This window comes from Oncorhynchus keta, chromosome 27 (genome assembly GCF_023373465.1).
Source record: "Oncorhynchus keta strain PuntledgeMale-10-30-2019 chromosome 27, Oket_V2, whole genome shotgun sequence".
In the NCBI taxonomy this organism is placed as follows: domain Eukaryota; kingdom Metazoa; phylum Chordata; class Actinopteri; order Salmoniformes; family Salmonidae; genus Oncorhynchus; species Oncorhynchus keta.
The window spans coordinates 36,124,362-36,146,070 of NC_068447.1; the positions used below are offsets into that span (position 1 = coordinate 36,124,362).

At 45.2% G+C, this 21,709-nt stretch overlaps 1 protein-coding gene across 10 annotated transcripts; it reads right to left on the reverse strand.

The window, feature by feature from the left end:
• Nucleotides 1-117: 117 nt before the first annotated feature.
• LOC118359886 (lysine-specific demethylase 5C-like) lies at nt 118-20,277 on the reverse strand. Of its 10 annotated transcripts, none has more exons than XM_035738769.2 (29): nt 20,147-20,277; nt 19,122-19,410; nt 17,630-17,777; nt 17,298-17,375; nt 16,704-16,826; nt 16,357-16,527; nt 16,025-16,159; nt 13,684-13,743; nt 12,515-12,638; nt 12,095-12,375; nt 11,588-11,746; nt 10,337-10,456; nt 10,021-10,179; nt 9,638-9,819; nt 9,261-9,423; nt 7,724-7,843; nt 7,392-7,586; nt 6,940-7,121; nt 6,720-6,844; nt 5,004-5,151; nt 4,834-4,918; nt 4,324-4,697; nt 4,016-4,154; nt 3,642-3,821; nt 3,251-3,370; nt 2,199-3,033; nt 1,904-2,103; nt 1,576-1,749; nt 118-1,352 (listed from the first exon to the last, which is right to left on the reverse strand). In XM_035738769.2, coding segments are annotated over exons 2-29 (4,791 nt in total). In that variant the 5' UTR covers nt 19,124-19,410; nt 20,147-20,277; the 3' UTR covers nt 118-1,343. The 10 variants fall into 10 exon arrangements, with proteins under 10 accessions (XP_035594662.1, XP_035594663.1, XP_035594661.1 ...); XM_035738770.2 differs by lacking the exon at nt 20,147-20,277 and adding an exon at nt 19,980-19,996; XM_035738768.2 differs by lacking the exon at nt 20,147-20,277 and adding an exon at nt 19,631-19,940.
• Between the last annotated feature and the right edge of the window lie 1,432 nt (nt 20,278-21,709).

Genomic DNA, 21,709 nt, shown 5'->3' on the forward strand with positions numbered 1-21,709 from the left:
GTGGTTTACATTCACAACACAAGGAGTGTACTGATCGATTCAGCACCACAAACTTCACTATTCTGTCAAACCACTTAAAAGAAATTCAGATGGAAAAAAAGGACAGGAGTCAAAAGATTCCTAAAACAATTCTAAACTTTTATTTTCTAACAAGAGTGAAAAGAAACAAAAAGGCAACATTGAAATGAAAAGTTTATACACAAACGCATGACAACTGTGTGTCTGCAATATCAATACCAATAATAATAATAATTTTAACCAAGAGGAGAAAAAGTAAATTGTGATAAAGTAAAGTGTTACTTTAGTTTGGAAGTGGAGAGAGAAAGGGAGAGAGCGAGATAGAGGGGGAAGAAATGAGACAAAAACATGACAGAAAAGGATAAATCTGAGGGGATCCAAACTAATGAAAGAGAGAGTAGTGAAAGAGAGCATGTAAAAGTGAGAGAATGAAAGAGAGAGTATGTAAAAGTGAGAGAATGAAAGAGATACCTATTTTGGGAAAGTAGCACCAAAAAACATTCCCAAAATATCCAAATGGGTTTTATTCAAAATGCAAAATCCCCTCTGACAACCCAGCCTCAACAAACAAGATCAAATACAAAAAAATACAAGTGTTACCACGGTGACCATGGACACCTATGATCTGCTGTGATTCACAACCTTCCACCGTACTGAACTTGAGCTGTAAGTAAGCTTCATGCCCAAAAACCCCAGAAAAATAAATCAATATCATTCATTTCTACTTCAGTAAGTGGGTATGTGTGGGTCAACTTAACCGGGCCACTGTGTCTGTCTGAGGCCGGTTCTAAAACTTGCATTTAATAGAGCTGAAAACACATAGCATACCGACTGACTGACCTGGATCCCTAATTAAGACCAAGACACTCTCCAATGACGAAGCCAGCTCACACACTCCGAACACGTTCACTGGGAGGATGGAGGGAGGTAGATAGCGAAAGACAGACAGTGGTGGGGGGTGTTAAAGTACAGGGTCGGAAGAGAAAGATCAGAATAGAGTGGGAGGGCAGGAGAATTAGACAGGAGTGTAGAATATAGATGTAGGAGCTCAGAAAGAGAGAACCACTGTGTTAGTGTTTAAGAACGCGGGATAGACGGGGGGCTGTAGACGGGTGGGGGAGCGAGCTGTAGACGGGTGGGGGAGCGAGCTGTAGACGAGTGGGGGGGGCCTGTAGACACGTGGGGGCGGGGGCTGTAGACAGGGGGATGGCCTGCATCTTTCCTTCCACAGTTTGACGCTGTCTTCTGGCCCAGAGTGATCTGTCCATTCTATTATCTCCAAACGTCTGACCATTCCTTTCTCCAGTGTTGCATCCATAACCATATCATAAGATCTGAGGGAGAGGAAACAAAGACAGTTGGAGAGAGAGAGAGAAGCATGAGTTTAACTGGTTCAACTTCTTTCAAATAAGTAATGCAACTAATTATCTCTTGAACAAAAGTTAAAAAAAATAGGTGGGCGGGGTGGGCGTCACCCCGGGGGTGCGCCTGGGTGGGCGTCACCCCGGGGTGTGCCTGGATGGGTGTCACCCCGGGGTGTGCCTGGGTGGGCGTTACCTCGGGGTGTGTCTGGATGGGAATGTGGTTGAGGGGCCGGGTCTTCTTGGACTCTGAGGTGTCCTGGGACCGGGGTCCTCCCTCCGCCCCTGTGTCGCCCCTCTGGCTCTTCCTCTTCCTCTTGTCCTTGGCCCGCCCCCCACGACCCGCCCCTTTCTGCTCCTGGAGCTCAATCTGAAGAGAGAAGGGGAGGCAGGACAAAACATGATACATCAACCCACACTATTCAGACAGTTTAAAACTAATAGAGCTGCTGACTAACTAAATGGGAATTGGAGTTAAGCTATTACAAGATACACTAAATGGTAAAGGTTTCCTGGTCACTCACCAGTATGAGTGTTTGGAGTGTGTGTCTCTGTGGCTCTGAAGCAGCCTGGAGGACCCTGTGGATGGTGCTGGTCTGGTCCAGAGACACCTCCAGCAGGTCTCCCTCCAGCTGCAACTCCTCTAGCTGGGTCCTGGTGGTCAGGGACAGCTCGATCACTGGGCCTTTTAGTGAAGGGACCAGCGGCAGCAGAGAGCCCACACCTGGGTGGAGATACAGAGGGGTACAGTCAGACAAAGGAGAAAAAGTCTCCTGGGTTACATCATGGACTGGAGGTGTTACAATATTGGCTACTAACCTGTTACATTGTAACGGCTTATGCCGTTTTCACATCCAGCCTGCGTGCCACCGTTCATCTCTTTCTTTGGGGTCTTCTTGGGAGAGTTCTCCTCTGTGAGGTCTATCACTCCCTCTCCCTCCCCTCCCTCAGAATCCGACAGCACTATCACCGACTCAGAGTTCCCTTTCTTCCCATCCTCCTCCTCCTCTCCCTCCCTGTGAGGCTGCTTCTGTTTAAGCTCCTGCAGCTTCTCTAGTGCCCCCTGTATCTCTGGGCTGTCCAGTGCCTCCTTGGCGCGCCCCTGCCAGGTGATGGCCCTCTCTGTGAGACACTGCAGAGCCTCTCCCTCTGGCAGACGGACGGGCAGCCTCTGGAGCGCCACCAGCAGGGCCAGGATGGTCTCCAGACGCGGGCGCCGCGAGCGCTGGCACCGGGGGCACAGGAAGCGTGAGTCCCAGTCCCACCAGCAGAGGGGGTTGGTGGGGGGCGCTGAGGGGAGCAAGAGGGAGGGGAACGGGACACACCCACCGTGGAACCAGTCTTTACACAGGTGGCAGCGCAGCAGAGGGGGGCGAGGCGCCCGGCCACACACACACACTGACTGGGGAGGAGAGGCACTGCCTGTCGTTGTGTGGTTACTGTCCCCGTTCCCCTTTCCACAGTTCTCAGAGTGGAGAGCTGTGTCCAGCTCCATGGGGTCCTCCCCCCACCTCCCACCTCCGTTCTCCTTGTCCTCCTGCTCAGTCTTTACCTCTTTCTCTTTCTTCTCCACACCTGGTTTAGACAGGTTGTCCTGCTGGAGCCTCAGCAGAGCCTCTTTCTCCTGGTGCTCTCCTTCTTTAAACGCCATCACCTAGAGGGGGACAGACGGATGATGCACTTTGTAATGGTCTCTGCATGCTGTTTGTATGTGACTGAAGCATCGCTGTAGCCCTAATAGAAACTGCCTTGAGACTAATCAAGTTGTTTGGATATGACATTCTGAAACTGGTAGGTAACACTAACACACTGAACAGACTAGAACCCGACAGCCATACTGCCTGGCTAGGCCAGACTCCATGCAGACTCACAATGGCTCCAGGGTCTCTCAGGTCCTGAGCAGAAAGGCCCAGAGTGTTGGTATCGGTGTCATCTAAACAACCCGTCTCCTCTCCCCTCGCTTTACGCTTCTCCACGCACGGACACAACACCTACAGCAAGACAAAGTTGTGAGGCTCAAGGTGTTAGTAAGAGTCACATGTTAACACACACACACTACTGGCTAACACACTCACATAGAATGTCAGGGCAGACAATGTTCACATACACCAAAGACTTAGTTCAACAAAGTTTGCAGATAGATACTGTGACTATCTATGTCCCAAAGCTTCCCTCCCACTCCACTAAGCGTGATTGATATGTGCGGGGCAAAACAGCTGTAAATGAAGAACTAAGCAGGCCCACACAAGCACCACCTCTGACCTGTAGCAGGCTGTGCTGGCTGCTCTTCTTCAGGAAGGTCTTGGAGGCCTTGTCTCTCCAGGAGTGGGCGCTGGCTACCTGCAGCTCCAGCTGCCTCAGCTCCTCCATCCTGACTGGCAGGTCTCTCCCTATCGCCACCAGGCCCTCCAGGTCATCCAGACACGGGTAGTGCTCCCCATTCTACAGTACACACACACGTGAGGAAGAGAGGACAAGCCTGGGTTACGTTTAGTAGGGCACAACTAAACGGAACAATGTCATAGACATGTACATTGTAGAACAAGCAAGGCATTTCCTATTTGCAACATTACACAACGTTTGCCAATTGTACGTGGCCCAGGTTATGACAGACAGTAAGAGTTGGTGCTACTTGCCTGGATCTCCTCCAGGTCAGTGACCCAGGCCCTGGCCCGGCTCAGACAGCCCCGGAGAGACAGGATGTTGGGCAGCTTGACTGGGATGAGCTGGGCCTCGTTCACTATGGCCTCCAAGGTGGACAGAGGGTGCTTCTGCCTGCAAATCACACCAGGAGAGAGAGGGGACATTAGGAAAAGTAAAACAACCTGAGAACAGTGAGTGAGTCTAAAAGAAAGAGCGATGATTCTGTGGGTGAGACAGTGAAGAGAGAAAGAATGGCGGTGAAAGAGAATGAAAGAGTCAGTCAGTATGAGGTGTCCCTCACCGTTGCTCCAAACAGATCTGGGCCTTCTCCTCCCAGCGTTCTGCTATCGTCAGCAGCTCCTGCAGCTCTGCCATGGCCGTTTCCACAGAGACGCTCTGGGGCACGATGCAGCCCGCCTCCATCAGGCTCCTGAGGACCACCAGGGTCACCTCACTCCCCTCGGGACCCATGGTCCGGCGCACCTCGCCTAGCCAGCGGCTCTGCTCCTGCATCCCCTTCAGGAGCTCACACTCAGGGGCATCGACAGGTAAGCCAGCCCCCTGCTCCAACAGGGCCTGAAGCTGCTCTGGGGGAGGGGCGTCTCGCCGCCAGTCCCTGTCGCTTACTAGAGCCTGGGCCTGAGTCTGGAATTCCTCTATCGTACGCAGGACCGCCTGAGAGAAAGGGGAAATTAAAAAGGAATGAGAGGAAAAAGGGAAGGAAGAGAGGGCCGGACATTAACAACGTTACAGCTACAGCAGAGTTACTGGTTTCTCTCTGGTGGATCAGGTCCAGCTGGAGGCTACTCACCTGTACGTCCTCAAGCTGGCTTATCACACAGGGCAGGTTCTCCATCTTCTCCACTAGAGCCTTGAGTTCAGCAAGGGTCATCCTCCTGCAACACATACACAGCAATGTTTGTTATGGTGTATGCGAGTTACTGTGGAGCTAAATGAATTGGGTATGGCAGTGGGTGTTACCTGGTCAGTGTCTTGTTGAGGAGCTCAGTGCTGGTCTGCTGACAGTGCTGTGTGTCAGTGAGGGTAGTGTTGAGTCTCTGGAGCAGCTCGTTGTCAGGAAACTTCTTCTCTGCTGCCTCTGCCTTCAGCACCTCCAGATCCGTGACACCTGGAGAAACATGAACTCAAGGTCAAAATGCATTTTCATTCACTCTTAACTTCTTGGTGACAGGGGGGGCCGTATTGAGTAGCTTGGATGAATAAGGTACCCAGAGTAAACTACATGCTACTCTGTCCAAGATGCTAATATATGCGTATTATTAGTAGTATTGGATAGAAAACACTCTGAAGTTTCTAAAACTGTTTGAATGATGTCTGTGAGTATAACATAACTCATGTGGCAGGCGAAAACCTGAGACAAATCCAACCAGGAAGTGGGAAATCTGAGGTGTGTAGTTTAATTTGTGATTGCCTATCCAATATGCTGTGTCTATGGGGCCAGATTGCTGGAAGCCTTGGGAAGTGCAGATGTCAACAGTCTTTAGAAAGTTGTTTGAGGCTCTATTGTGGAAGGGTGTCGAATAAGAGCTGTTTCAACAAGTGGACTAGGCTGTGGCCAATCAGTTGTTTACTGCGCGCCGTGCCTTCTTTTCCCTCTGTAATGAATACGCTATTGTCCGGTTGGAATATAATAGAAGATTTATTATAAAAAGACCCTAAGGATTGATTGTAAACATCGTTTGACATGTTTCTACAAACTGTAATGGAACTCTTGACTTTTCGTCTGGATTTTGCACTCGCACATTGTGTCTTTGGAATAGTGAACTAAATGCGAATGAAACGGAGGTATTTGGACATAAATATGGATGTAATCGAATAAAACGAACACTTCTTGTGGAAGTGGGAGTCCTGGGAGTGCATTCCGATGAAGATCAGCAAAGGTAAGTGAAGATTTATAATGCTATTTCTGACTTTTGTTGACTCCACAACTTGGCGGGTAACTGTATGGCTTGCATTTGTGGCTGAACGCTGTCCTCAGATGATTGAATATTTTGCCGTAAAAGGTTTTTTGAAATCTGACATAGCGGTTGCATTAAGAACAAGTTTATCTTGAATTCTATGTAAAACATGTATCTTTCATCAAAGTTTATGATGAGTATTTCTGTAATTTGACGTGGCTCTGCAATTTCTCTGGATGTTTTGGAGGCATTTCTGAACACGGCGCCAATATAAACTGAGGTTTTTGGATATAAATATGAACTTGATTGAACAAAACATACATGTATTGTGTAACATTGAATCCTGGGAGTGTCATCTGATGAAGATCGTCAAAGGTTAGTGATTCACTTTATCTATATTTCTGCTTTTTGTGACACCTCTTTGGTTGGAAAATGGCCGAATGCTTTCTGTGACTAGTTGCTGACCTAACATAATGATATGTTCTGCTTTTTGAAATCGGACACTGTGGTTGGATTAACGAGAAGTGTATCTTTAAAATGGTGTAAAATACTTATAGTTGAGGAATTTTAATTGAGATTTCTGTCATTTTGAATTTGGCGCCCTGCACTTTCACTGGCTGTTGGTGAGGTGGGACGCTAGCGTCCCGAACGATCCCAGAAAGGTTAAGACATTTCTTTGGGGACATTCAGTTCCAGAGGTGTGGTTCAGCCACACAAGAGAATAGAGCGGTATACTTGTCAAGTGTATAGTTTGTGTTTATGGGTGTGTAGTTCTGACCTGTCTTGTTGCCCTCTTCCTGCTCCAGAGCCTCTTTCACTCTGTTGGCCCAGGAATCAAACGACTCAGCTCGCACTTTGAGCCGGTGTAACATGGCCAGCAGCTCATCCAGTGTGTACCTGTACCTGTAGGGGGAAGGAACACGGAGGAGTCAGGTGTGAGGCGCTAGCGGTAAAGAAAGGATACGTAGAGAGAGAGCGCGAGAGAGACTCAGTCGTACCTGAGGTAGAGTTTGTCTGTGGGGCAGTTACAGAGGTCCTGAGTGTGGTAGAGACAGACGAGGCGTTCAGTGCAGTTTGAACAGGCCAGGGCCGACAGGAAGCAGGTGGTCTTGCAATTATCACACTGCCTCTCATCATCAGGTAGCAGCTCAAACGCCTCCCTCTCAGCCTCTGTGATGCCCTGAGAGAACACACACACAGGGATTTAAGAAACCACACACAGCCAAGCAACACTGCTTTACACACACACACAGTCAGTATTACACAACATACACCACTAACTCACATAAACCAAACAGTCAATATAGCGCAAGAAGCCACAACAATCAAACAACTCACACACACACCACAAAGTAATTCCACTGAGTGCTCAAGTCAGTGACCAAACCACAGACGGGCCTATAGGAGACCCAGAGTAAACATCCATTCCCTTCAAATGTATTAGTCTCACCCTCTCCAGCAAGCCCTTGCGTAGCTCCCTCTCCTCCTGGACGATGCTGAACATCTCTCTGTGCGTGGCAGCGGCCAGGTTGAGGTCTAGCTTCTCTGGGCAGGCGGCCATCTTACAGGTCAGCTCCTCGTGGGAGAAAACACAGTACCGTCTCAGACGACGGTAGTGCTCGATACAGGAGCGGCCTGCGGGCAGCTGACGGACGGGGGTGGGTATGAATGCAAGAGACAATTTGAAAACAACGTACGACACTCCCATTAGGATAGGTATAGAGACCTAGTTGGGAAGATTTAGAGTCAGTTTAGTTCTCAGGACACAGATGAGAGCCTTACCCAGTCTGCAGTGCAAAAGTTTACAGCTTCAGCAAAGTTGTATCCCTGATTGAAGCCGCTGTGGTAGGCTCTGGGGAAAGTGATGACAAACTCGCCAGCACATTGGTTGGTGCGCACAACCTGTCGATCAAATGCCACAAGGGACTCATCAGAATGGCCATTGTGCACAAATATATCTCGCATTTATTTGTCATAATCTCAACTCCACAATATTATGAGGTGTAGTATGGGTATGAGAGGTTGTGTGTGTTACTTGCAATCCTAAGTGTGTGTCAGTATGTGAGTGGAGTTGAGAGGTTGGAAAAGCCGCTCATGGAGCGGTACGCCACGTCGCTCCATATACGCTCCATTCATTAAAATCACTTTTTAGACACCCATCTATTTTTGTAACTACTTAGACCTACCATCTGGTTTTGAAGTACTGAAAACAAACCATATGATTTTAATTAAAAGTATTTTAATAAAGAACATGAAAAGGTGTCTAAGAAGCGCTCATATCGTATTAAATGGTATTTAAAACAGGAACCAGATGGGAGGGCTAAGATAAAACTTTTTTTGATTTAGGCTATATTTTTTCAAGACCTACACATTTAAAAATTGTGAAGCATTTGCAAGTACGACACACTAGGCTGGCAGGGACCTTAAGCGCTCAGTATTTGATCAAACCTGTTTTATTAAATCATTAGTGTCTATAAATTGCACATATAGGCTGTTACTTAGAATTAATTACAATTTGAACAAAAAAATGCTTTACTAGGCTACATCTACAGAGCCTTGGAATTCAATTTTAAAAACACAAGTTTGGCCAGTCTGTGTCTTCAGGCTCATGTGATGGTGCCGAGAAAGCAGGCCAGCAGCCTTGTGGAGCCACTGGGGATGATAAACACCCTTTTGGCCACTCTTGCCAGGCTGGGTGTAGTAGTTTTTCTGTATGTATGTAGGCCTAAAGGATTTGAAGTAAAATAACCCTATAAAAACAGAAAGCTCCTTGAAAGAGGTAATATGCCAGGCCTATTGGGCCAAAATCAATGACTGCCTGTTGTCTAGATAACAGAACAAACATTTTAAGAGATCAGATTTTTGGTTTACAAATACTTTGCTAGAATGACACACTAAGCTAACTACACATCTCATCCCTTTCTGTTAGCCTGTGCACGTACCAAGGACACACTCATGCTTTCGGGATACCTGTCTTTTCAGATTCCACAATGATTCTTTAGTTGTGGACATTACATCACTGCACTCCCTCTCTTGGTCCTCATCTTTGTAAGTCACCTTGATTTAGCAGCTGTGTTTTATATCAATGTCTTTATGAAAGTATTTAACTCCATGACAGTAGCGACAGCAAGGGGCTAGAGCAGCACACAAGTAGACTACAAATGCATGCTGGACCTGGCATGCCCTGAGCTTGTGAAGTGAAATTGGAGAGGGTGAGAAGGCCGATGCGCCAGCCTTTGGGAAACTCGCTCCACGCTCCAGTCAAATTGGACAACCTCCACTCTCTGCTCACATACTCTGGTGTGTGTGTGTGACTTACCGGGACCCCGTGAGCCATGAGGATGTTGGGGTTCATAATAGTGACCAGCTGGTGGAGGAGGTCAGGCTGGAACTCAAACAGCTCTGGGGTCAGCTTCTTCATCACCTCCTCTAACTGCTCTGCTGCTACAGAGGGAACCCCATACCACGTCTTAGGCTCACCCCTGGAGGACGAGAGGGGGACAGAGAGAGAGAGGTGGGTGATGAGAACAGCGTTTCTCACTAACCATATCTATCAGTCAGTACATAGACCTTTATAAAGCTATCGGACATAAAAGGACAATCTCAAACATCTACAGATGAACTACCTATTAATGCCCCATGTCACCTGTAGCGGTTGTAATGTTGTGTACACTGTACAGTTAGTGCCCTCTTTACCAGTGCAGGTAGTTGATGGAGTAGCTCCAGTGGTCTTCGATGTGCCAGCAGAAAGCGGAGAAGACCATGCCCACATAGAGCCAGGGCACCTTCATGCCAGAGATGTCTGCGTTGATGTGGCACAGCAGGGACTGCTCCAGAACTGGCATCACGTTCAGGTTCCAGCCGCTCCGGGCATAGTCCTGCAGAGGGCAGCAAGAGGGTCAGACTAAACTGTGCAGGTTTAGTTCTGGAGGAAATATATATTGTTTTATACATGTTGTACAAGGATCATATTAATGGCATATCAATGAGAGCGGAATAGACAAACACTGTATATTTAAAGAACTAATAAAAGGAGAAGACAACATGAGTGAAATATGAAAAGGCTGATAGCTAGTTACCGCTTCCTCTTGTGAGAGGTTCTTCATGCCGTTGTTCATGGGGAATCCACTGCCAAACTCTTTAGAGTGGATGTCGGCTCCATACTCCACTGTCACGTCCTCCTCTATACTACTGACCAACCGCCAGAACTCTCTCTCCACCAGCTCTGTTGGAACCATCTACACACAGACATTTGTAACAAACACAACAACAAAAAAACTCAACTCAAAGAATAATGTATCAATATAATCAACTAGCATGTCTTCATCAGTAAGGACTAGTTTATCTCCACATCAGAGCAAAGCATTCATTTATAGTTTGTACAGGCGCACTTACATGGACAGGCATGTTGAAGTAGTCTGCTTTGAAGGTGTCGGCCATCTCCCCAAAACTCTGCAGGGTGTATTCCCTAGTAGCCTGCTCAAAACCAAAGGCCTCCGCTGGCCTTTTACACTCCTGGAGGGAAGAAGCGAGGCAGACAAGAGGCCATTGAAGAAATGGATTGGATGGAGGAAAATCAAATAATTACCAGACATACAGATGACTAGAATGAAAAAGTTTACGCCCAGAGTTTTTCCTGACAGGTTTACATGTCAATAGCCTGTGTTCAATAGAGAGAATTCTCCTGACCAGGCATCCAGCCCCGGGTTCCATCAAACACACGTTTCCCCTACAAGCTACATCTACCAGAAAACTGCTTCAATGACTCCAGACACCTCAGGTTAAAATATACACAGAAGCTCCAGATTAATTAGACGGTGGATGGCTGCAGCCACATAGCAGGATGTTTGTTTGAAAACAGGATGTTGTGGGTCTCAATAGCTAGTTTTCCATCCAATCGGTGACAGATGAATGTGACTATTCAAATATCTGCATAAAGAAAATATGTGTGTTTTCTCCAAATCAGTGTGTGATGACGAAGTGCACACAAAATGGACTTTCTCATGTACCGAATAAAACAATGTAAAGTTCAATGTGTTTCCATCACATTTTCTACTCTACTGATAGTTTTGTCACAGAAACTGTTGGGTAAAATAGATAAGTCTACTCTGGTCTACGCACGTGCACTCTAGCCAACAGCTGGCAGATTCAGTGGGGGTATGATAGTATGACATTATTATAGATAAGAGAGAGAATATTTACATTTGTCAAACAGCAGTCAAGCATCAATCCTCATGTCACCAGAATAAGACCCTCCGTATTTATTGAAAGGGGCATCAAGCTCATCATTGTGCACTTTCACCACTTATTTCATCTGTAGCCTAATACACTGCAGGGTTTCCCGAGTCGTAGTGGGAGGACCACACATGTCATCGCGTGACTCCAAGTTTACTTCGATATGATGGTTAATATATCAATATTTACTCATTTAAAAAAAAAAAAAAACGTTTCCACTGCCATTTCTCCCATACAGGTAATTACTTTTACCGACACAAAAAGATCCCACTATGTCGATTGAACAAATTATCTCGTGGCATTTATGAAATTGTACCGAAACTTCCTGTTTCCATCACAGCTGTCGTAATAATCTATTTATAGACGGTATGACTACTCTGTGGATGGAAACGTGGTTCATGACGCTCTCACCTCAGCCACACATTTTGGACAGCGCCAGTTGCCCTTGGGGGCCTCAGTGAGAGGGGGCAGCAGACAGAAGGTGTGGTAGTTGTCATCACAACCGTCACACAGCAGGAGCTTCTCATCCTCGTCGCCACGGCCACACATCCGGCACACAAACGAATCCACCTTAGCAGAACACAGAACAGATGAAACAGATTTAAAGTTCTGCATTTAAATTGCCACACTCAAATATGTTGGAAAGGAGCTGACTAACAAAATATTACATGTAAATTGTTTACCCATTAAATTACTGGCAGCATAGATGGTTTTCAACTAGCTTTATTTATTTCCCCATTTAAATTGACACCTTATGATTCGATTAGCTATAACATCTGATTTTGGATCAGACATAGAATCCAGCCCTGTAGGTTCAGACAGAGAATCTCCAGTGACCATGCTTCTTAGTCCAGGATAAGCCTTAATCTGTGCCTGTATAACTTGCCCATAAGCGTGAATGGAGGCTAAGGCCCTTACAAACTGAGGGTTGCCGAGGTTACGTCTCAGCCTCATGGTCATCTTGGTGCAGGGCCCGTCACCGTTTTCACCACTGTCTTGGTCCCCGCTGTCATGAGCTGCTCCACCTTCATGTTTCTCTTCCTCTTTCTTCACCTCAATCTTTATCGTGGCATCAGAGGGAGGAGGAGCCATTGTGGTTGTGCTGCCATCTCCTCCTTTCTCTTTGACCTCCCCTGGCTGCTCCTTGACCTGGACAGCAGGAGCTGCAGCCCGGACAGTCACAGTCTGAGGCAGCTCTTCTGGAAGGAGAGGAAATCGGAGAAGTGGTCAACATGCATCCAAAATTGCACCGTATTCTATATGATACTACTTTATGACCAGAGCTCACATTTCAGCCCCAACTAGGGGAAGTGAAGGACTGTAGCAGAGTTGTGTTACCTTTCTTGGGAATGCTCTTATTCCTGGGCACCAGTCCTAGCCCCATCATCTTAGGCCCTGCACCGTAAATCTGTAGTTTCTTCAGCTCTGGATTCTTCTCTATGTCCTCCTCTGTGGGATCAGGCTAGGGTGACAGATGGCAAAAAGTCAGTAGGGAGATGCGATGGGAGCAACACCAATACACTTTCAGGTATACTGAGAGGGAATGGAGAAGCAGAGGGGTCAGGAGATGGTGTGAGGATAAGGTAGAATAGTAGTACTAGAGGGTCAGCAAGGAGAGTACAACCTCTCCATACAGTACATCTTTGTGTATTGACAGTTATTAAACAAAGGTAACGATCCACCACCGTGTTATAAGAAAAAGCATCCAAACACACGTCTAGACACACGTCCCAACAAAGGAAAATTATTTGGGGAACCTACATACAAGTCTCAACTCAGCTGATCTGAGTGATTAATACAATTAAAAATGGACTCAAGTCGAGGTTGTGAGGCGTCATCTGCCTCAGATCCGAAATCTGTAAAACTTTTGAAGGGGCAATGATTCAGAGCATAAAATGCACAAAGCTGCGTTTGCATTTTCCAAATATTTTACTTTCTCAAAAGGCCAAGTGGAGTGTCTAACAGGGTTCTTGTCAAACACAACCCACTGGAGTTCAACTGCACTCAGCAGAACACATGCAGTCACACAATAGCGCTGCAGAAGTGAGGGAATGGAAGCGTTAAGAAAGGACGCACAGAGACTGACTAACAGTAAAGAGATAAGAGGAGAGAGAGATTCACACTGATTTCATAAACAAGTACAGGCAAGACAGATAATTGCTTATGCATTTGCATAAGTTGTTGCCAGGGACAAACAGTGAGTGGGTGGGTGAGTGAGTGGGATAAGGGCTAAAGACAGCGAAAGCTTGATGCCACGCTGTTGAATGGTGATGTTTGTTAAGAGTTAGAAAAGGACGACAAGGGCCCTGCTGCAAAAAAAAAAGAAGAGAGAGAGAGAGGTTTGCTGCTAGAAAAACTGAGCAAGATAGAGACATGGGGCAAGGGTAGAGCCGGGAGAGAGCGAGGGGTTTGCTGCTCGAGAAACCGAGCCAGATAGAGTCAGGGGGCGAGGGTAGAGCCAGGAGAGAGAGAGGACTCGCATTGTGCTCAAGAGAGACAGGCAGTACCGATGTAGAGATGTGTTGAGAGCCAGTGGAGAGAGGGTAGGGGGCAGAATCCTCTGGACCCTGCATAGGAAGACAACAACAGCAACAAAGAACTGAGACAGGAGGAGGAAGAAAAATAAATGGCTGAGGAGAAGAAAAAAAACAGCCATTGGAAGAGTGAAAATGTATATGAAGAGATGGAAATCTGGTGTGATGAAATAGAATGACTTGTGTTTGACTGTAACAGGCGTGGGTAGACCATGTATTTGCCAAATATAGCTGTGCTTGTACTGATAACATCACATGGTCTTTTTGATCTGTTTAGAACTGAGCCCTCAGAGAACGCATAGCCTAGGTCTCTCCAACCCTGTACCTGGAGAGCTACCATCCTGCAGGTTCATGCCAACCCTCATCTAGCACACCCAATTCTAATCAATTAGCTGGTTGATAAGCTGAACTAGGATAGTGACAACTTGGGTTGGGGCAAAAGTCCACAGGAGGGTAGCTCTCCAGGAACAGGGTTGGAGACCCATGGCCTAGGTAATAAAACATTTCAGCGGAAAATTAAACACACACAAGGATGCATACGTGGGATTAAAACAAAACCATATCATCAGATTCTTATGGTGGGCTATGACCAATCCGATGACATCTCAGTGTAAAGTTTAATGGGACTGTGCAAGATTTTAAGTCCTTTCTCTACTTACCCAGGGTCAGATTAAATCACAGACACCATTTTTATGGCTCTGCAGCCAATGCTAGCTGTTCTGGTAGATTTCCAGTTACAGCTGGGCAACCTATGTACCCATAAAACACTTATATTGACCAACCAAACTATTCGCATTTATTTGAAACATAAAAAAAAAAAAACATATATATATTTTTTTAACTTGGCTAAAATAACTGTGTGGAATGGAATGCTACAACTAGTATGAATCACGACATAAGATAAAGTTGTTGAAAGCCTGGGCTTTCTTTTCTAGTATTCATTTCTGGTGGAGGAGCTTCAGCACGGAACAGGTTTGTGTGCGTCTGTGTGACACACAAATGATGGGAGTTTGATCAGGACCGGGCTGTCTTAGTGAGTTAGATTAGTCTATACAAGCCTGGACAATAGTTGACTCGTAAAATAAATAGCAAATAATAGACTAGGCTATCGACTTTTATTCTTGAAAGCGGCAACTTTAGGACAATACCTTCTTAGGTTGGAATATTTGGAAAATAAGCTACTGTTCATTGATCATTTGTCTTGAAGCGGTTATGAAAGCGCTCTTTCACACACATGAAACGACCTTAAACATCCATACTGGAGGCAGACACACAAAAAAATGGTATCCATGAGTTCATCTAACTCTGGGTAAGGAGATGTCCAAAATATCACACCATCCCTTTAAGCATCTCTTGCCATTGTTCAAATCAAATCTGGAGTAAGGCATACAAGGAAGCAAATCAAAAAGATCTCACCACACCACCACTTTAAAATGCAAAATGGTACAAACGAAATGTATTCTATGGGTGAAAGACATGGGTACCCTACAGGTAACTACAATGGGTTAGCAATGTTCAATGGCAGGGGTACCAAAATGAACAATCGGTGGTGTTGAAAGAGGGAAAGAAAGAGAGAAAGGAAGAGGGAGATATCAGATGACATATAGCATATCACATGGGGCAAAAGGCAGTAGCAGCAGACACCATAGCAGCGTAGCGGTACACAGAGCAAGCATGCTGGTTGCGTTCTGAGCGCATCGTCGGGTCCATCTCGGTGTTTCTTTCCAATTTGGAGAGAAAGAGCTGGAACTCAGATTCAATTCATTTGGATTAATGACTAATTTGGTATTACGTCATTTCAAATCGGTTTAATTTAGGAATATAACGATATTGAATGAAAAGTAATTCAATTTTTCAATGCCAAAAGACATGAGTATTATTACATGATTGTATGGGCGTATGACAACTTTATCTTCCTGCCTAACCAAATCAGTCACTGATAGTCTACCTAGAAGATAAAACAATCAGTGTGAAAAACCTATGAGTAAGATGTGTTAATGGCAGGTGTTACCCTAGCTGAGATCTGTGAACCGGTGCAGATCAGTAGTTTCACTAGCAGTTCTCAGAAGACAGTACATCACCACCCAATGAATAGATTTGGACCCCATTACTGAAGGAGACTGGTTAAATATGGCTACTAACAGATTATGGTTGTGGACATTGAATGCTTACATCTTTGGAACTATCAACATGATCATGGAAATGAGTCAAATTAACCAACTTATATTAGTATCTGTGAACTACACACACGACTGATACTGTTAAGAGGGAAATCATGTACGTCGGTCATTGGAGCTTGTGTGCTGTCACTCACGTCTGGCTGGAGACGATTGGCTCTGCGTCCGTAGCTGCTCGTCTTGGAGGGCTGGACAGACTGGCGTAGGGGGATGGAGTGGGGCTTGTATTCTCTATGCACCTCCTCTCCATCATATAGCTTTGGCTTAGTCTGCTACACACAGAAATCCTGGGGTTAAACCCTCTTCAACATTCATGACTATGGATGGACACCATTTATAAACAGTGCAACTGACTTAACAAATAAAGAATGTAAGTCAATGCATGTCAAATTCTGTTTGATAGATCAGAGTTGATCGATTGCTTGTGTAAGCACAAAAGAGCAGGAGCAAAGTGGGTGAGTAGCGTTACCGGCAGGCTGGCACCAGTGTGGAACACCTCAAAGGGGTAGACAATCCTCTCGTAGTGTGAGCGCAGGAGGGAGCCAATGTTCTTGCCTGGAGGGTAGCCAAGCTTCTGGGCCACGCGAGCCCAGCGCCTCTCCTTGCTGACTATATCAAACCCTCCCTCCTCTATCACAACCTACAACACAAAATAATATAAGTGCGGACAACTCAGTTTTACTGGCTAAATTACTATTGGATAGTGTTAGCAATGGTAAGAGTCTCAACAGGTCTTGTTTTTTAGTTTTACAGAAATAAGACATGCAACAGGGGGTTTACTGAGACATTTTAAAATGAGTCAATCAGCTCTGGCACCTTGGACAGGCTGAAGAGGTCCAGGATGCGCCTCTCGATGTTCGGGATCTTGAGAGAGGATCCCTGGATCTCCCAGAATTTGGCGATCCGGTCCAAGTAGTTTAGCTTGACTCGTGTCTCCGCCTAAGGCGGGGTGTCAGGATTGAATATTATTAGAATGGACTGAAAACTAAAATATAATCTTTGGGTCAACCAGAACATGTGACTTCTAAAACAGTTCTTCAATATCAACCCATAGCAATAGAACAGGCTTGGAAGCTCTAACCCTGGCAATGTGACCAGTAAACTCATGTTAACATGAGCAATGGCTGCCTGATGATGGATTGCCATGGTAACATAGCATGATTTGTAAAAAGTGTAAATTAAATCGAACTGATGTAGCTCATGCAATGGAATGTATTTTGTGTAATGTCAGTTGAGTTGACTCACAGCACAGGTACACTTCCTGCTTTTACTTCCTGGCATGGATACACTCAAAATGGATGCCAGTCTACCCATTACCCATCATTGACTTGAATGGGGATGGCCGTTCTATTCATTCCATTTCTGAGACTCAACTATATAATGATACAATATATGAGGAGAGAGACGAACCTCCAGCTCATTGAGTCTCTGTATACGGGGTGTGAAGCGGAAGCTATCCACCTCCACAGCAAAGGGTGGCTGCCAGTCCTGTGGGGAAAGGAAAGCTTTGATCAATGTCTGTCTATGTTTGATGTAAACACTTGTCATCCTGCAATCACTCAATCCTGTGCTCAGCTTGTAAGAAAGAGAACATGTACTTGTGTTTGCTAGACACGCAATGAAACACAAATAACAGTGAGACTACACCAGATTGGTTAAGGTAAGAGGAAAACAACCATATGCAACTCCCCACAGGTTTCATGGGGTTAAATGATAGATGCATGTCACCAGTAAACACTTACAGCAGGAGGACGAATCTTGCAGATTCCAGACTTCTCTGCAATTGGACGGATCTTGGCAATGTAGCCCAGGGGATCCTGAAACTCCTCCCATGACGGCTCGAACACTGGGCACTCCGGAGGAGGCACAAAATCTTCCCCCTCCATCGCCCTGGCAACAGGTAAGGTCAAATCTGCATGTCAAGTCACTGCACAGTGCAGCTACTTACTTAGCTAAGCAGATTGGCAGTCAAAATAACTGTCACCATGAGAAGTCCGGGCACAATATAAGAGTTCTTGCTAATCAATGGTAATTACAATGAATGATACAGGCCCTATATATAGACTACCCATTGATTCTTGAAGAATACATTTATGCATGTCTTATAAGGCTGGAAAAACCATCTTACCCTATCATAACCCCAAACCTAAGATTGTTTATGTAGTTATTGGAGTTATTGGAGTCTTTTTGTAAACAGTGCATTCTACATAACACATATTTCAAATGCATTTCTTGAAAATATCCACTTTGGGTTCAAAGTTAGGCTAAGGAGAAAATAATCACAAGGGATTTTTCCTTATGGGATTACCAGTTCTTCAAAAATTCATATGTACAGTACCATACATGTAATTGGATACAGTAACAATGCTTTAGAACATGTTTTTCATCAGATCAAACTAAGGGACACAACCTACAATTTTGAATGGCCATTGTTTTACAAACATTACATGATTCTTCTACTTGTGAATAATGTCTTTGAATTGAATCATGTTCTAATAGTTGGAACAAGTCTTTGGAACATCATGGAACCTTCAATCTAGTAAAACACCAAATCCCCAAACCTGTTAACCCAATATGGGGGAGGCGTTCTTTGTAACTGTTCTCCCCTCCCCCTACCTTACAGACACAGCAAATAATGCACTTCTTACATGGTGCCATTCTTGTCTCATAAGGTCGAATTGGTGTTTGGTCATCAACAGAAAATAACACACTAACTAACAAAGTATGTTGATACTTGGTGATATAAAAATACTGTCTGGGATATGGTTTGTTTCCTACAATTGATTTCACAGAACCCATCTGATGGCCTCCTACATTTCCTTTCAATAGAAAATAATGATAAAGACATTTGAGGAAGCTTCCTACACAAATGCTGGACATATTCTCTAAATATAGCTAAAGCCCCTGATCTCAACATAAAACGTCACAGGATTTAAAGGCCTGATTGCATCCATCCAGCCAAGACCAAATATGGGGATTCAAGTTAGGAAACAAATGAATATAGCCATTGTCAAACATCACAAAATATGGGTCATTTGTCACATAGCTAACTACATAACGGGAGGTCCTTGGTGACTGACAGGCTAAAACAATCCCAAGCTGTTTGGTTTACTTTAAGTTTCACTGTAGTTAATTGGTTAGTTGCTAACTAGGATTTCTCTAGCTAGCATCTTAGCTAACTTTCCGGATAAGAAATATGGCTAGCTAGAGTATAGCTAACGTTATTAGACTTACATGTTAGATAACGTTAGCTGGCACTTGGACAGCAACTCTGCCTGACACGTTCAACGTGATCAGAGGAAATTATGGACTCAGGTGTCACCAATAATATGATGGGCGGTGTAGGTGTCTTGAAAGCTCACGGGGTCTATTGTTCAGCACTGGGTCACGATTACTGTGGCTGAAGCGAACGTTACGGCCTCCACTTTTCAGCCCATCCCAGGCAGCACCTCCGGTCTCGGGTAGCACTGCGAATTGGCGTGGAAGTTTCACTGGAAATATTGGTTCCTTCTCTGTTTCGTACCTGTCCCAAGACAGATATTAATTGTTTTATTTTTAATCAAAAATACTCCGGACAATTATTTCTCCTGAGACTACCCTCCTCCCTGTTGACAGTGTTGTTGTTGTTTAGCTCGGCTGGCTAACGTTACCTACGTTAGCGAGCTGTCGCTGGTTAGCTAGCTACTGTAGCTAGTAATGTTACGAGCTAACGTTAGCTAGCGAGCAAGGTCCAGATAGCTCACGTAAAGTTGCCCGTTTTCAGCGTCGCTTCCCCCATACACCCACGTCTGTTTGATTATAAGTGCAAAAAGATGATCCACTTTGAAGACTCGTTTGCTTGTAAACGAGTATCTCTGTGAGAATGATGTCCCCATCAAATCAATTTGTGACCAATTTCGCTATCCCCCGTTCATCCTGTCTGGGTTTAAACGCCATCTTAGTTTCATCATTGCCTAAGCGCAACCTCAAGTCTCTCAACTACTACGACAGCTGAGTTATTTGAGTGGAAGAGAGGGCAGGAATTAGTCCCTCCACGTTCGTTCGATTTAGAGAAAGTAGTTCGGAGACGCATTTTCTCGGATCTTGACTTACTTCACGAATTATGATACCCATTCACGGAATTATTTACTAATATACGCTTGGCTAAATAAAATGAGTACATAGTTTAAAACGTGTGCCATTGTTTAACAAATGCTGATGTGGAGGATGGCAGAAGTGCATGTATGCACGCAGGTGGCGTGGTATTAGTTAATACCTACTGGCATGGTATTTGGCACGTACACAGTTTACAGTAGCTATAAAGGCTCAGTGCTGTCCAGAATCCTTGGGCTGTCTCTCCCCTAAACTTAACCCCTACCCATAACCCTAATCATGTTCAGTGGAGACTCCTCATTCAGGGCAGGTGGGGGCAGAGCCCCACGTGTATAGCAAAAAAAATATGTTTAATAATAAAAAATAAAAAATAACATATAATTTTGCAAAACAATGTAATTTTTTTGATTGAATTAATAAAGCTGCTGAAAACATGGTCTCTTTTCTGCTTTCTTGAGTACTGCACCTCCAAAATGCATGTATTTCAGCCTAGCTCAGTGCTTTCTGTGGTGGAGGGGTAGCCAGGGAAAATACAAAGGGTATGGGTTGGTAATCTTCTCCAGTTGCGTCATCATTGGCTCCGTGTTCTGTCACTCATCGTGACACTTGTCGCCGCAAAATCTACAGGGAGATCAAGAAAGTTCAGGCACCCTTGGGTGCTGCCAAAGATTTACATTAGAAGTGCCCATCCAAGAAGGCTCAAGGTCATAGCCACAGATAAAATAACATATCTACCTTAGCTTTGATTAGATTTTTTATATTTCACCTTTATTTAACCAGGTAGGCTAGTTGAGAACAAGTTGTCATTTGCAACTGGCCAAGATAAAGCATAGCAATTCGACACATACAACAACACAGAGTTACACATGGAATAAACAAAACATAGTCAAGTAGAGATACTGGGGTGCAAAGGTACAAGATAAATAAATACATATGATATAGGGATGAGGTAGATAGATGGGCTATGTACAGGTGCAGTGATCTGTGAGCTGCTCTGACAGCTGGTGCTTAAAGCTAGTGAGGGAGATATGAGTCTCCAGCTTCAGAGATTTTTGCAGTTCGTTCCAGTCATTGGCAGCAGAGAACTGAAAGGAAAGACGACCAAAAGAGGAATTGGCTTTGGGGGTGACCAGTGAGATATACCTGCTGGAGTGTGTGCTAAGAGTGGGTGTTGCTATGGTGACCAGTGAGCTGAGATAAGGCCGGGCTTTACCTAGCAGCGACTTGTAGATAACCTGTAGCCAGTGGGTTTGGCGACACGTATGAAGCGAGGGCCAACCAACTAGAGCGTACAGGTCGCAATGGTGGGTAGTGTATGGGGCTTTGGTGACAAAATGGGTGGCTCTGTGATAGACTGCATCCAGTTTTTTGAGTAGAGTGTTGGAGGCTATTTTATAGATGACATCACCGAAGTCGAGGATCGGTAGGATGTTCAGTTTTACGAGGGTATGTTTGGCAGCATGAGTGAAGGATGCTTTGTTGCGATATAGGAAGCCGATTCTAGATTTAATTTTGGATTGAAGATGCATAATGTGAGTCTGGAAGGAGAGTTTACAGTCTAACCAGACACCCAGGTATTTGTAGTTGTCCACGTATTCTAAGTCAGAGACGTCCAGAGTAGTGATGCTGGACAGGCGAGCAGGTGCGGGCAGTGATCGGTTGAATAGCATGCGTTTAGTTTTCCCTGCGTTTAAGAGCAGTTGGTGGCCACGGAAGGAGAATGGTATCGC